This window comes from Dreissena polymorpha, chromosome 5, assembly GCF_020536995.1.
Source record: "Dreissena polymorpha isolate Duluth1 chromosome 5, UMN_Dpol_1.0, whole genome shotgun sequence".
Lineage (NCBI taxonomy): Eukaryota > Metazoa > Mollusca > Bivalvia > Myida > Dreissenidae > Dreissena > Dreissena polymorpha.
In genome coordinates this window covers 47,252,978-47,267,801 of record NC_068359.1, presented here as the reverse complement: position 1 = coordinate 47,267,801, position 14,824 = coordinate 47,252,978, and the positions used below count along the sequence as shown (strand labels likewise).

At 38.4% G+C, this 14,824-nt stretch overlaps 1 protein-coding gene and 1 long non-coding RNA gene across 2 annotated transcripts; one reads left to right on the top strand and one right to left on the bottom strand.

Moving 5' to 3' along the window:
- Nucleotides 1–625: 625 nt before the first annotated feature.
- On the bottom strand, nt 626–14,807 carry LOC127832146 (threonine synthase-like 1). The gene is made up of 11 exons (XM_052357453.1): nt 14,611–14,807; nt 10,712–10,852; nt 10,016–10,154; nt 4,922–5,585; nt 4,634–4,704; nt 4,284–4,397; nt 3,974–4,079; nt 3,565–3,730; nt 1,893–2,144; nt 1,464–1,554; nt 626–994 (listed from the first exon to the last, which is right to left on the bottom strand). Exons 1-11 carry the CDS (start codon nt 14,719–14,721, stop codon nt 678–680), a joined length of 2,172 nt encoding a protein of 723 aa, XP_052213413.1. The 5' UTR covers nt 14,722–14,807; the 3' UTR covers nt 626–677.
- Nucleotides 6,091–7,833, top strand: LOC127832148 (uncharacterized). The gene is made up of 3 exons (XR_008026710.1): nt 6,091–6,133; nt 6,869–6,984; nt 7,244–7,833. It is a non-coding gene; the product is annotated as an uncharacterized LOC127832148 (long non-coding RNA).
- Nucleotides 14,808–14,824: the final 17 nt, after the last annotated feature.

The window sequence follows — 14,824 nt, the reverse complement described above, 5'->3', positions numbered from 1 at the left end:
TATAACGGGCCTAAATTAATATAATACAATTCAAGTGCATTTAGCAAAGCAAGAACAACTGTGCTCGAGTTGTACTCGAATAAGTTATAGGGTTTTTTTAACATCGAAAAGTAATTAGCATCTGCGATTTGGCGACCTGTCTGTATTCCAATGCAATAATGTTGTTGGAAAAATGTTATGAACAACTTGCATTCAGTTATGCATATACACGTTAGCAGCTGCATACGCCACCAAACAGCATACTTTCTGGTAAGAATTTCATCTGCGTGATAAAATTGGGTGTTTTTGCAAGTTCATGTGACAAAGCAAGAACAACTGTGTCCATCCATGCTTGTGTTAAACTCGAATAAGTTTTTTAATGAATAAATCGGAAGAAAAATAGCACCCAATCGGCGACCTGTCTTAATTGCAATGCAATCATGACGTTATGAAATGTGATTAACAACTTGCATTTATTTTTTCATATAAACGTTAACAACTCAATACGCCTTACAACACGTGTCTATTGAAATAATTTTATATGCGAAGTTGTCAAAGCAGGTTTCAGTTTTTCGGAATGCATGAATGTGTATTACCAATAATTAAAGCTCACCATTCATAAATAGACAACTAAAACACAATACAATTTCGCTCATAAAAATATTTATAATTGGATTGTACATGGTACAGCACGGTTGTTACAAACATCTTGCTAGATCTGTGACTTGCTTTAGTACATGCCCAATGTTATTTTCGCACGTTAACTTTGGTTTATCGTCTGCACTCGATAACGTTTTAAGCAACGCCTCGTGTAAACCTGGCACCGCCGCCTCGTCTGCTATTCCCCGTATCAAGTCCACCGGGGTTCTGTGATTAATTTGGCGGCCAAAAGAGGCCAGTATATCGTGCGCGAACTTGGCCGGATGTGCTGTTGCTACGATCACCATTGGTCGGTCACCTTGGAAACGGTCCGCAACGGATTTGGCAATGCCCGTATGTGTATCCAAAAGGTAATCTGTGTTCAATATATCGGAGAAAAAAACTTAAACCATAGTTTGCTACCAATTAAATAAATGTCAGAATGCGGACGTTATGGAAAATACAGTTTTTTATCCCTAAACCTTGTAACATAATTTATTTCCGAGCCTCAACAAAATCTGCAACATTCTTATTATAATAATATGCTTAGGCTTTTCACTTCCGGAATGTGCTTCTGTTAAATGTTATTTTGTTTGCGGGTTTATAGAAGTATTCTTCTCAAGCTTTTGTGTATTTCATGATTACTTTATATTACTTTAACGAGTTTAATGGTATCATGGTATACTGGTTACAGATACTTTGTTCAATTAGATCTCACTTTATCACACCACTATTAGCCTTTGTTTGAAATATGTATGGCAAGTGTCTGAAATGCTTGACCGAAACGGCTGTGAGATAAGCGCTACACGTTATACCATCTTTAATCTCCTTTCGCCGTTTCTTACTTGACTTCTCCCGCGTTGTTTTGATAGCTGCTTTGCAGTCTTCATCTGTAGCCCAGCCCGCTGAGAACATTCCATGAAGCGATTCCGCCACCTGGAATAGTACAGCATGTGCGTTTGCTTTTTTCTTTTTTTGTTACAGTTCATAGGTACATGTGTTTGCTTGGTTTGATATGTAAATTATTATTTAGAAAGCATCAATCATCATTTCGGATGGAATCTTCGAGATATGTGACCGCCGTATAAGATAGCAATATATAATATATGTCTATACTTCATTTCGCTCCTATAACAAACGAACTGGTATATTATGGAAATACATTTCAGGTGATACCATTTTACTTCCAGATCATAAAATTGACAAGTATATTATAATGAAAGATACATATAACGTTTTACCGCTATTTACACACAAAACTAGTATAGTTGAACCTGCTTTGGGACTGAAAAGACTTTGTTGTCGCGAAGCTGTTCAAAAGCCTCGCGGACTATAGCACATTCTCTGTTTGTCACGTAATGCAAAAGCCTCTCCAGATTGGATGACACCAGAATGTCAATGGCAGGCGACACCGTCTGCTTCAGACGCCGCTTGGTGATGTCATAGCAACCAGACGACAGGAAGTCGGTGAGAACATTGTTAGAATTAGAGGCACACACCAGTCGCTTAATTGGCACGCCCATTTCCTGTTTTAAAAAAGTATTAATTGAAAAGATACGTACGTACTTATGAAGTTATAAATACTAAGGAAAATAATTCATAAACAAGACATGCGTCCATATGGCACGGATGTCCCGACATCCCACTTTTGCTTCAAAACTCCGCGTATGTCACAATCAAGCTGTTTATGGCAAAATTTGACTTTTGACCCCTCTGACCTTTACGTGTGACCTTGGCCTTTAATGTAACGAGACGGGTGATACACGAGACAGTAAGTCCCCCATGGTAGTCATTTGTGGTAAGTGATTTTAAAATTGCATATATAAATGGCAATGTTACAGCCCGGACAGGCTGTTTTATGGCCAAAGTTGACGTTTGACCTTTAAGTGTGACATTGACCTCTGATGTAAGAGACAAGTTTTACACATGAAATGCCGTCTCCTCGTGATTAGTGGTCATTAACTTTACAATAGCTTAATGATTGACAAAGTAGCAGTCCGGACAAGCGGTTTTACGACAGAATTAACATTTAAATGTGAACAGGACTTTGCGGTATGGAGACGAGTAAACACGCGACACGTCTTATGACGGATTGCATATGTGCCAAGTTATTTAACCCATTAATGCCTAGCGTCTAGAAAAAAGGCCTTGGCAAACAGCGTAGACCCAGATGAGACGACGCATGATGCGGCGCCTCATCAGGGTCTGCGCTGTTTGCTTAAAGGAATTTCTGTTATAAATATTATTAATATAGAAATAAATATTTTAGACATCCCTAATTTTGGAAATAAATTGATCCAATTTAGAAGGATGGGAGAGTCCACTCGGCATAAATGGGTTAAAATCCATCACTATATGGCAAAGTAATGCCCGAGATCGGAATGTCCGAGCCAAATTAGACCTTGAACCTCTAAGTATGACCTTGACCTTTTAAGTAAAGAGGCGCGTTTATACGTTACACGTCGTCTTATGATTGCTTACATTTGTGCCAAGTTATTTCAAAATGCATCAATTAATAGCAAGTTATGGCTGTGACAGAAATTTTCAAGCTGTTAATGGCCGCATTTGACCTTTGACCTCTTGATGTGATGACCTTTTAGGAAATACGACGGGTGAACACCTCGACACATTGTCAAATGATGGTGAAAATGTACGCCAAAATCTGGCAAAATCCATCAATATGCAGCAAAGTTATGGCTGAGACATTAATTTTCGCACAGTCATACAGACCTACAGATGGGAAAACAAACAGACGGACAGGGTGGCTGCTTTATGCCGTCTTTTTCGAAAGAAAGCATAAAATACAAACATTAATCACCTAAATGTACGAGCTGATGATTTAACGAAATTTAGATTTGAGATGTTGTAATTGTGTAAATAACCTTATGGTATCATACTTTTTTATTTCATTAAAACAACGGTCGATTTATATTGACTAGTAATTACCTTTGCATAATACGCTGCAAGTATGTTGCCGAAATTACCCGTAGGAATACAAAGGTCAATCTGGTTGCCCATGGCGATGACCTTCTTTTTAACAAGGTCAAGGTAAGACGATACGTGATAGGCGACCTGTGGTAGAAGGCGACCCCAGCTGATCGAGTTGGCAGCACTTATCAAAGAGTCGAATAAATATTGATATGTAATATGCATGAGTATCCGATGCAGTGGAAAATTACTGAAACTTGAAACACATTGGTTGGTTTGATAATTCTATATTAGACAAAAGTGTCTATGTTTTCATTCTTTCATTTATTATGTGTATATGTCAATAAAACCAGCAAATGACATTATACGCAGAAAAGGTCTCACCTTTAATGATTACCCACACACTGACAAAGTAAACTGTACATACCTCAGTTTGACCTGGTATTTATCTAACAATGTTTTGTTAATATCCACGTTTTGAAATATTTTCTTCACCATGGTTTGACAGGCATCAAAATCCGCCCCCTCAACACCTGCGGCGAAATTGCCAGATAAAGCCCTGTTATGTTTACATAACAGCTCAAAACAAATATATATTAATGAATTTATTGATAGATCTTGCCTTAATATAGCTGACAATTATGAATATAACATACTGAGTGTGAAAGAATAAAGAAACAATCAACAAAACATAAATAGAGAGACTATACGTTGCTAGACAATGTTGTGATACTCACCGATGACACGCGCACGGTTGCCATGGTAAAACACCATCTGATCACGTTGAATGCTGCTGATTCCATCCCGTGGGTACAACACAAGAACGCCCGGACTATGTGACCCAGCCTTCTCTTTACAATATGGATGTTATTTTAATAATATTTGTCCACTCGTTTAGCAGCAAACAAACATAAAACATAAGCACATATTTGTTTTAAGATGGGTCTTGGGTATAGTAAGCTACTAATTCTAACCTTAAACTACAAAACCGGCAAAGTAAATAAATAAATGGTTGAGAAGTGTGAATATTCAAATTAAAAGTATATCTGAAACAGTTTTTACCGATAGGAAAAGCATGTATGCCTACCAGTGACGCGTGAAAATCCATCGAGCACAGCGCCACCGGTGTCCCCGGATGTGGCCACCAGAATGAGGTACCTGAAAGGCCAACATCATGTCGAATTAGAGATCTTTAAATGAACGCAGTCTCAGAATTAATGTTAACGCAATCCCGGTACTTATAAACATACAAATAGGCCAATATCCCTGTGTGGCGTTGTACATAAACCTTTAAAGAATAAACAGTGAGTTGTTCGTATACCTTTTATTAAGAATGACCTTCAAAATTGTAAACATGTTCATTCGTTCAACCTACTTGTGCTTCTCTGTGCATTCCGAAGCTGCATTGAGGAACATTCGCGGCATTAGCTGTAAAGCAAAGTCTTTAAACGAGGCGGTCGGTCCATGAAAGAGCTCCTGTAGGAACTGACCATCACTTCCGGTCAACGGTCGCACCGGGCAGACGGCGGCGTCCTGAAAGACAGCCCCGCCATACGCAGCATGGATCATCTCCCTTAGTCGGCTGGGACAGATTTCGTTACACGGAATCCACCTTTCAAGCACTCGTAGAACGCGCTCTGGATAAGACAGTTCTATTAATCTGTCCAATTGGCCAAGTGTGAAAAACGGAACGGCAGCGCGCGGCACAACTAGTCCGTCATCTGGGGCCAGTCCTTGAAGCAGTGCGTCATTAAAGGTACTGCATTCCAAGTTGAAACCTCGCGTGGATTCGTAGCCCTTCGCTTTTGGGTTTTGGTGTTTAGCTATACAGGCTAGAACTTTATCTGCCACGTTTTCCGGTGATTCAAGACGCTCGCAGATGATTCTCTCGTCATACCAGCGCTCGTAGAACTGTTGCCGGAAGTCTAAGATTTCCGCCATGCTCGTGCCATCGTTCTGTCCCACAATCCTGCTAACCTTCATCCGCTCCAGTCGTTCCAGTATGTCCGACTTGTGAACATCCATAAAGTACACCCTGCCTAAAAGATAGAATCAGCCGCACTAGTGTAATTAAAGCTCGTCCGTGTATTAAATCTCAAATCTGATATTTAATGTGTAACACAGTGAAGAAAAAATAGCTTATTATTACATCATGAACCTTATCATTACCGAGTTCCAATAATCCAACTCCCAGCTATTGACCCTCCGGCTCGCTGAGCTGTACGTATTTACTCATAAAAGCTCAGAGCATTCAAGAAGAACTAATATGGAACTGTTATGTCGACAAGCCCATATGGGCATGCCCAGATACCCCAAGTAGAGCACATATTACAGTATTGTAATGGAAAAATGAATAAACATTGTATAAAAGTATATGTTGGCACTTGTTTGTGAAAATACTGTTAAAAACTTAAATGCAGTGTGTTCTATCTTTAAACATTAATAAACACTTAAATTGACTATAACAAAGGAAAACAGCGTTCCTACTGAAATGTATATATATATAACAACATGAGCACGGTGCCTATACCACGTGACTTTTTAAGATCTGTGTGGGGAGAAAAATATCAACAAAAGCGCGACGAAGGTAAGATTTTTAAGGATAACGTTTTTAATATGTCACCATTTTTAATGGGATAAAGTGGAGAGCCCTCTCATTCATGAGAGTTTTCTATAGTTATCATGATTTTATAAAACAAATTAGTATTTTTTCAGTAAAGTGCAACCGCGCGTTTGAACGGTTAGAAAAGGGTAGGATCAGTGTGGGGACATTAATTTTTTTTACACAAAAACATCACCTCTGGTGAAATTAAGAAATAAATTTTATGGGCGGAGCTTACACTATATCATTTTGCATCCATTTTCAGGTTACTGTTATTTATTTACGAAACAAAATTCAAGAAAACTATTATTACAGTACTATGATCTGTGTGGTATACGTTTTTCAACGGATCTGTGTGGTATACTGTTTTTAAGTTTTTCAGTTCTATTTAGTTGTTTAAAAAAATGCTTGTCAACAATGTATTTGAAACGGGATTTTTAAATGCGCTAGCATGTAAAACACATAATGGCTATACACTACGCTTGCACCGCTTGTTGAACTAATACATAATTATGATTTACAGGCATGCTGTACAATCCCCATTATAATATTAAAATCTTACGCTGAAGCATCTTAAATCGATGACAAGTCCATGCTTACCTTAAATAAGTGTACACTTTATGTTATTGTATCAAATTCCATTTTTATTTTGGCGCCAAACACTACTGTCAGATGAAGTAATGTATCGTATATTATTTTTGATATTATATTTGCTTTAAGGTATGGCTCAATGCTCCGAATGCGGAAAAATGTCGAAGACCAGAGCTGGATTATTGCGCCACATTAGGGGACACGCTAACTCTGGAAACTATAACTGCTGTGGGAAAGCATTTCAGGTAAGATTAAATACCTTAAAATAGTTACATTTTTATACAGTTATGCTTACAAACAGATGAGCGGATTTTCTTGAAACAACACAAATATACAATATATCTCATCTCTCAGGTTATCATATATTTTGAAATAACTAAATAATCGTCAAATCGTTTGTAATTTAAAACTAACGAACGCGTTTCCACAGATACTAACATTTTTGAAATAGCGTGTTTACGCATTGAAATGTCACGTGAATAAAATATGTTGTTTTTTTCTCAGGATGCCTACAATCTTAGAAGGCTTCAACGAACAAAGGACCCCAATGTCACGTGTGTGTACAGTGCGGCAGGAGCTTTGCGGACAAGTACCTACTCGTGGCTAGAGAGAAAAGTTCAAAAAAGAGGGATTGGTGAAATGTTACCAGTGTGGGTTGGCAGTTAGGAGTGAGAATGACCTGAGAGAGCACGTCAATATTCACATGCATGACAAGTGTTACAGTAGTGAGGAGTGTTTCAAAACGTACAAACGCAAAACAAACCTTTCTCGATACGTGAGGACTTCACATAAATCCGTGAATACTGATTAAAATCATAATAGTTTACAGTTTGTCTGTGTAACTTCATTATCGTTTTACGTTATTTTATTCGTTGTTTTACTTTTACTTTACTTTTCAAAATGATTCTAAAGTTATCCGAATTTGATTAATTTTTAGGTTTCGTTTAGTTCGTTTGTGTGTTTGAAATCATTCTCAAATAATTGTGCAATAATTTGGATTTAAGTTATTCATTAATATATCGCATCTGTGATTTGTATTATCGAATCTGTGATTCTTTTTTTTAATTATAACTTGATTAAAGTTTTGCGATGTTTTTTCGTTGGTTTCAATTTTAAATACCGCTGTCACGAGCTAGTTCGATAATCATAAGCAGCCAGGGTTTGTAATACTAGAGATTTATACGATTGCTTTACATAATTAACTTCCTGCTTATATTTACTCTAGGCCGTGGTAATTGTCAGTAAACAATGTATGCAATGTGGTTGTGTATACAATACAATACTCCTTAATTCGAAATACGTCTTGACATTCTTCAGAGCTGCATCCATCCACAACACAAGAGGAGAATCGAACATATATAATCATATAATATAATATTTATTCATTTACTTTTTATATTCTGTTCAAAATAATTAACGCTAAAGATAAGCATACACTTGTTACACTGAATACAACGACATAATTTATAACATGACATTATCACCAACACATGGCGAATGATTGTCAATATCTATACTATTTTATAAACTAATGCAACAATATGAATTCCATATATGAAATAAAACACACAAACACAAACATATATATATATGTTTCTACTATGACCAGTTTTTTGTTTTTAATAAACATACCGTTTACCTTAAACTTTAAATAACAACAAAATGACAAGCCAATACGTCTGGTGGATTCTGTTTTATCAGATTGTATTCCAAATTTGATTTTAAAACATACGTATTACTCAGGAAAGAACATGCCTTTGCTTTTTGTCAACCTGTGTAATATTTGACACAATTTCTTTTGCAGAATTTGTGTCAGAATTAAAATGTCCATTGTGTTCGTCTATCCGCATTCTTATTGTTGGCAACAGTTTGCTATCGTTTCGTCTCGCCCGCTCCCACCTTACTCCTAGTGTCCCCTTCTGTATAGCATTCCTGTCTCGTGAAACTGTTTCCTCTATTTTTTCTTCCCTTAACCCTTGTCCGCTCACTAGTGCCAAATAGGTGATTACTGAAATGAATGAATTTGTTAATAATAATAATAGATCTACTACTACTACTATTACTACTACTACTAGTAGTAGTAATAGTTGTAGTAGTAGTAGTAGAAGTAGTAGTAGTAGTAGTAGTAGTAGTAGTAGTAGTAGTAGTAGTAGTAGTAGTAGTAGTATTGTTGTATTGAAAAAATTGAAATTATTTAAAATATATATATATTGTCGTTATTATCTCAATTTATCCGTAAATTGTAGAAACACGGATACCACACAGATCCTTCTAAACACGTATACCACACAGATCATATTACTGTTAGAATATTTTTCTTGATTTTGTTTTCATAATATATGAAAGAAACCTGAAAAAAGAATGCAAAATGATATAGTGTAAGCTCCGCCCATAAAGTTTATTGCTTTATTTCACGAGAGGTGATGTTTCTGTGTCATAATAAAATAATGTCCCCACACTGATCCTACCTTTTTCTAACCGTTCAAACGCGCGGTTGCTCTTTACTGAAAAAATATTTATTTGTTTTACAAAATCATGATACCTATAGAAAACTCTCATGAATGAGCGGGCTCTCCACTTTATCCCATTGAAAATGATGACATATTTAAAAAGTTATCCTTAAAAATCTTACCTTTGTCGTGCTTTTGTTGACATTTAACTCCCCACACAGATCTTAAAAAGTCACGTGGTATAGGCACCGTGATGAGAATTTTTACAGAAATAAACAAGAAATAAAGTTGGAAGTCACAAAATCTGTTGTGTTTTTAGTTATATGCCTGATTGCTCCAATTATAATGTATATTGGAATCCAATTAGGACCCACGTGCAGCCATTAAGGAGTGAAGAGATACAGCCCATATTGGCCCCAAGTGGTTCCCGGGTGCAAAACCCATATGGTGCCCATATGGGTCGCATATATCTTGCTTGGTGGATAAACAAACCGTGAGATGAACATGATGATGTGCCACTTTAAGGCATATTTAAGAATTGTCAATAAAATAACTGTCAGGATACACCGTGTTATGCTGCATGTATATGTGAGATCTATATTGGAATTTTCGGATTCATTTGTTCAATATACCGGTAGATGTCATGCGAGGTAAAATATGTCATGCTGAATGTGACAAGTCAAATTCACAAATTTTCGTCTTCTACCAGGGGCCAAGCTTTGATCCTAACACACATAAATATCTTTTCAACAGACGCATCCTACTGGTTCGTCTCTGTAAAGGACGTTGATACAATCGAACAAACAAATCGTATGTTTAAACTTACCTGTTTTCGATATATGTTCCATCGCCTCTGCATGCATTGGGTTGGACCCAGTAAGTGAGATGACGGACCTCTGGGGACAGAATGCCTTCAACGCCTCGCCCTCGGCCGCAACAAATCCCTCCGAGCCGACCTCTGAAAGCTTCAGTATAAGTGTAGAACACGGACTTGAGTTTTGAAAGCTTCATTAACAGTGTACCACGAGGACTTATTTTGGAAAGCTTCATTAAACGTGTAGAACACGGATTTCGTTAGGAAAGCGTCATTTAAAAAGAAAAACACGGACTTAGTTTGGAAATCTTCATTAAGTGTAGAACACGGACTAAGTTTGGAAAGCGTCATTATAAGTGTAAATCGCGTACTTAGTTCGAAAAGCTTCATTAACAGTGTAAAACGCGGATTAAAATTGATCATGTAAACAGGCAAGGTTGAATCTAAGGAAAATCATCAAATTCTTGTGTTGACCTTCACATGCTATCCACTGTATAGTATTACACTTCGTACATGCACTAGCATGAACAATCATCAGATCGACGTTCTCTCTTAAAAGATACCCAACCCTACACAATGTCAAGACAATTAAATTGTATGTAACTATAAGTTTAAACATTCAATTGTTTGAACGCAGCAAATCTCTTCGAAACTTCTCCCAGGATACTGAACTTGCGTGCAGCATTATACAATACATCAAAGGGATACCTTTTGCGCAACGCTGACTCCCCAGTATGGCTCAAGGTGGTGATCGTCGACGTCGAGTACCGGAAGTTGCAACCGCTCACCCAGTATCCTGCCAACCGTCGTTTTACCGCAACCTGGGCTTCCCATCAAAATTATATTGGGCTAAAACGAAGACTCGAACGTTAGTCCGTAAATGTTGATAACGTTTCATTCCAATTTTTGTTTAGTACTCTTTTTAAACAAAAACATTTTAACATCGTATCATTTGTGAACACATTAAGTATCGTATTATTCATCACATAGACATCTTCTTTAATGAATAAGTTTTATGACCCGCCATAATAATTCTGGAAGGGCATGCAGTCGCCCTGTGCGCATGTGTTTGTAAGAAGAGACCGGTGGGATGCATTTTCTTGTCCGGCTCATAAATTGTCGAGCAAAAAAAATTTAAAGTGTATGCCGTTTTCCAAATATGGATAATGTGAAAGTAGATGTTCATGTCGCCCGCCCCTATCGTGAATGCGACTTTTTAAAAGCTTTCTTTTTTTTCTAAATGTCTTTAAATCCTGATCCGAAATGACTCGACATTCTACGGGTTTTTCAATTTTGACCCGCTGGCCCGACCCGAATATTTTTTTTGTCACGTTTGAGCCCTAATTAACAGTAATATTGACACTTACAGAAGCAGTTTGTTAAGGGATTATACGGAAATATGGTGTTTTTTTTAGTTGATGCATGTAGATTGTATGTATGTATCAAGTGCAGACAGTCTTATTTACAAAATCATCAATGTTAACCTCTGACTTCCACTTCTTTTCGATCACTCAGATGTAAACGTCGGCTCACTGCACAAAAGTAGCCGTGCGCTTAAGGTTCTCCGGACTGCCGTAGACTTCCCTTGCATCGTGGTCTCCTAAGCCCCAATCTGGCGCCTCAGACCATCGTGAAGCCCGGCTCTTCGCAGCGGGACGGGGTGACCTCCAGTAGCTTGAGTTGCCTGCTCTCCTTCGAAGCATGGAGTCACTCTACACGCCCATGCGGTGGGAGAGGGGGGGGAGGGGCTTCACAGACAAAGCACCCAGACGAAAAAAGATCAAGTTTTGTCCATAATTGGAGCGGAAAGCGTTGCACCATAATTATGCGCTCTTTGGACCAGTGCATCCGTCTTTAGCTGTGGTATATTTCCGACTTTTCCTTGTCGTAAGAGACTGCCGACCAAGGCTTGAAAGCGCCTCCCGTTCTTATGAGTGAGCTTTCTTAAGCCTCGAGAAGAGTTGACAGGGGCCTTCTCAGGATGTAACACTCCCGCTGGCATGGTCATAGAGGCACTCAAACTACCTCACTACGTTAAGGAATCAGACGTGTGGTAGAACATCTGATTGCTTGTAAGCACATATTTAACACTCACACAAAAACATTTATAAATGATCTTTAAAGTAAAAAATCAACGATCAAGTGCGCAACTACCTGAAAATATAGGTTGGTGCGGTGGTCGAGTGGTATCACTCTGGTCTACCATTCCAGAAATCCCCGGTTCAATTCCCGGCCGGGGCACTGGAAATTTCAGAAATGCTTCCCACCCAACTAGAGATGTACTGGTATGAAACCCAGGTAATTCTCGTGTGTATCGGTGCTATACACTGAGCACGTAAAAGAACCAATGGATCTATTGGGATCTATTCGCAACGAGCTAGGGCATCGCACCCGGATTCCTTGTATCTAAATACTGTCTCTTCTGCTTGCTGTCTCTTCAGCAAAAACCAAAAAACGGACCCCATTGGAAATAAGTGCTTGCACTTTCATGGGTTATCCTTGACCGCAAGGTCAAAAGAAATACATACATACAAATATGCTTACCAATATTTTACCCTAATTCGTATACTTCTGCAGTTGTGTGCCACATTAAAACGGCATATATTTAATATGTCAGATGATATGCATGCTACATAACTCAATTAACTGTAATATGATGATTATCTTTAAAATTCATAAGTGGCATAAATCATATCACAAATTTGTAATATATAAACAAACAATTTTCGCCTCGATGCATTGATTGCTAATAAAATCAAATGTTGGCGAATTAAATCTAGTGTATCCTAAGCATAAAATTAAACCATTAGGCGAAATTCTATGATAACGGCGCGTGGACAATAACATATTTTGTACGAATGTGGTACGGGTTGGTTCATAAGCGAACAGCATCTATTAACGACCGTTTACGTACAAATAAAAAACGAGAACAAATACTTACAAGTGTTAAAATTAAACTAAGCACTCTTAAATTAAACGGCATTGCATAAAATGTGTTTACAGTTGGGCTTGTCGTGTAAAAACGATGTAAATTTAGGTCCATGGCAAGCTTGGTACGTAATATGATCGTTCCTACGCTCATTTTGACAAGACGGGCATTTGTTCCGACGTTATTTTGTCTCGTCAAAATTAGCGAAGGAACGATTGTCCATTGTCCGGGATTCTTCTGGTATTTCGGTTGTGCTCTGTTTGTCGCGTAACACGTTCCAGAGGTTTAATAATTGGTAAGCCAAATCGTAGCACTAAACAGGATTTTTAATGATTCGATCCCAAAACTTGACACACTCTGTGTACTTATATCTCAAAAAAGAGTGTGTGTACTTTTTCTCCTAAAAAAAATATTTCTGAAACCACGTTGTACTATTTTATAAATAACATTGTATAATGGTCCTCGGCAAAGTTTGTTTGAACAATGTCCTAGTTTAATAGATTAGACGTTTAACGCGCTGTTAGACATATTCACTGGAATCCCTTTAAACAGGACAAATTGCCAAAATGTTTTGCTTAAAGACGTCCATGTGTTCAATAATGGCCACGCGCACATGGTCACGTTTCATGCATTTTACAAAATTGGACGTCGTGGTGCAGGGCCAAAACACCAACTTTGGGGAAAGGGCCACAGCCTTTTTTTCGGGGAAAAAAATAGACAATTTTCTGGCTTTGGGGAATGAAAAATACTGAGGTTGATTGGAAATTTAGAGAAAAATGCATAATTTTGAAGAAATTTCTGTGGGGGAAACGCCTTTTTGGTTAAGGGGAAGAAACAGAGGCCCCTTGCGAAGAAGGTTTTTTTGGCCCTGTGGTGGTGGTGGCGGGGGGGGGGGGGCTGAATTCTTCATTATCGTTACACGCTCAAGCTTATATTTACGGAATATCGTTAGAGTCATCGTGAATACACATTAAAATCCAGAGGGCGACAATGCGATATTGCGATACTACGATGGCGACAATGCGATAGAACGATGGCGACAATGCGATAGTACGATGGCGACAATGCGACAACGTGATAGTACGATGGCGACAATGCGATAGAACGATGGCGACAATGCGACAACGCGATAGTACGACGGCGATAGTCATATCGTACTGTCGCCATCGTATCATCGCATTGTCGCCATCGTACTATCGCATTGTCGCCATCGTATTGTCGCATATGTCGTCATCGTATTATCGTACTATCGCACCGTCGTCATCGTATTGTCGCACTGTCGTCATCGTATTATCGCATTGTCGCCATCGTATTGTCGCATTGTTGTCATCGTATTATCGCACTTTCGCATTGTCGCCATCGTACTATCACACTGTCGCCATCGTATTGTCGCACTGTCGTCATCGCATTATCGCACTTTCGCATTGTCGCCATCGTACTATGGCACTGTCGCCATCGTATTGTCGCACTGTCGTCATCGTACTATCGCATTGTCGCCATCGTACTATCGCGTTGTTGCCATCGTACTTTCGCATTGTCGCCATCGTACTATCGCATTGTCGCCATCGTACTATCGCACTATCGCATTGTCGCCCTCTGGATTTTAATTTGTAACCACGATGACACTTACGGTATTCCGTATATATTCAATTATAGTTTACAAATAAAAGATACATACCTGTGTTTGTGACAACTTTTGAGCATCACATAAATGTCTCGTCCACTGAACAGTTCGTGCGATAGCGTGTCTACTTGGACTAGATCGCACAATCGATCTGTAAACCCACATCTTCTTTACTTTTTACGAGAAACACTAATCAAAACAGCTTACTTTATTTAATTGTCTGATAGTGATAACCTAAATTTGTAAACATACATGTACAATTTACTTC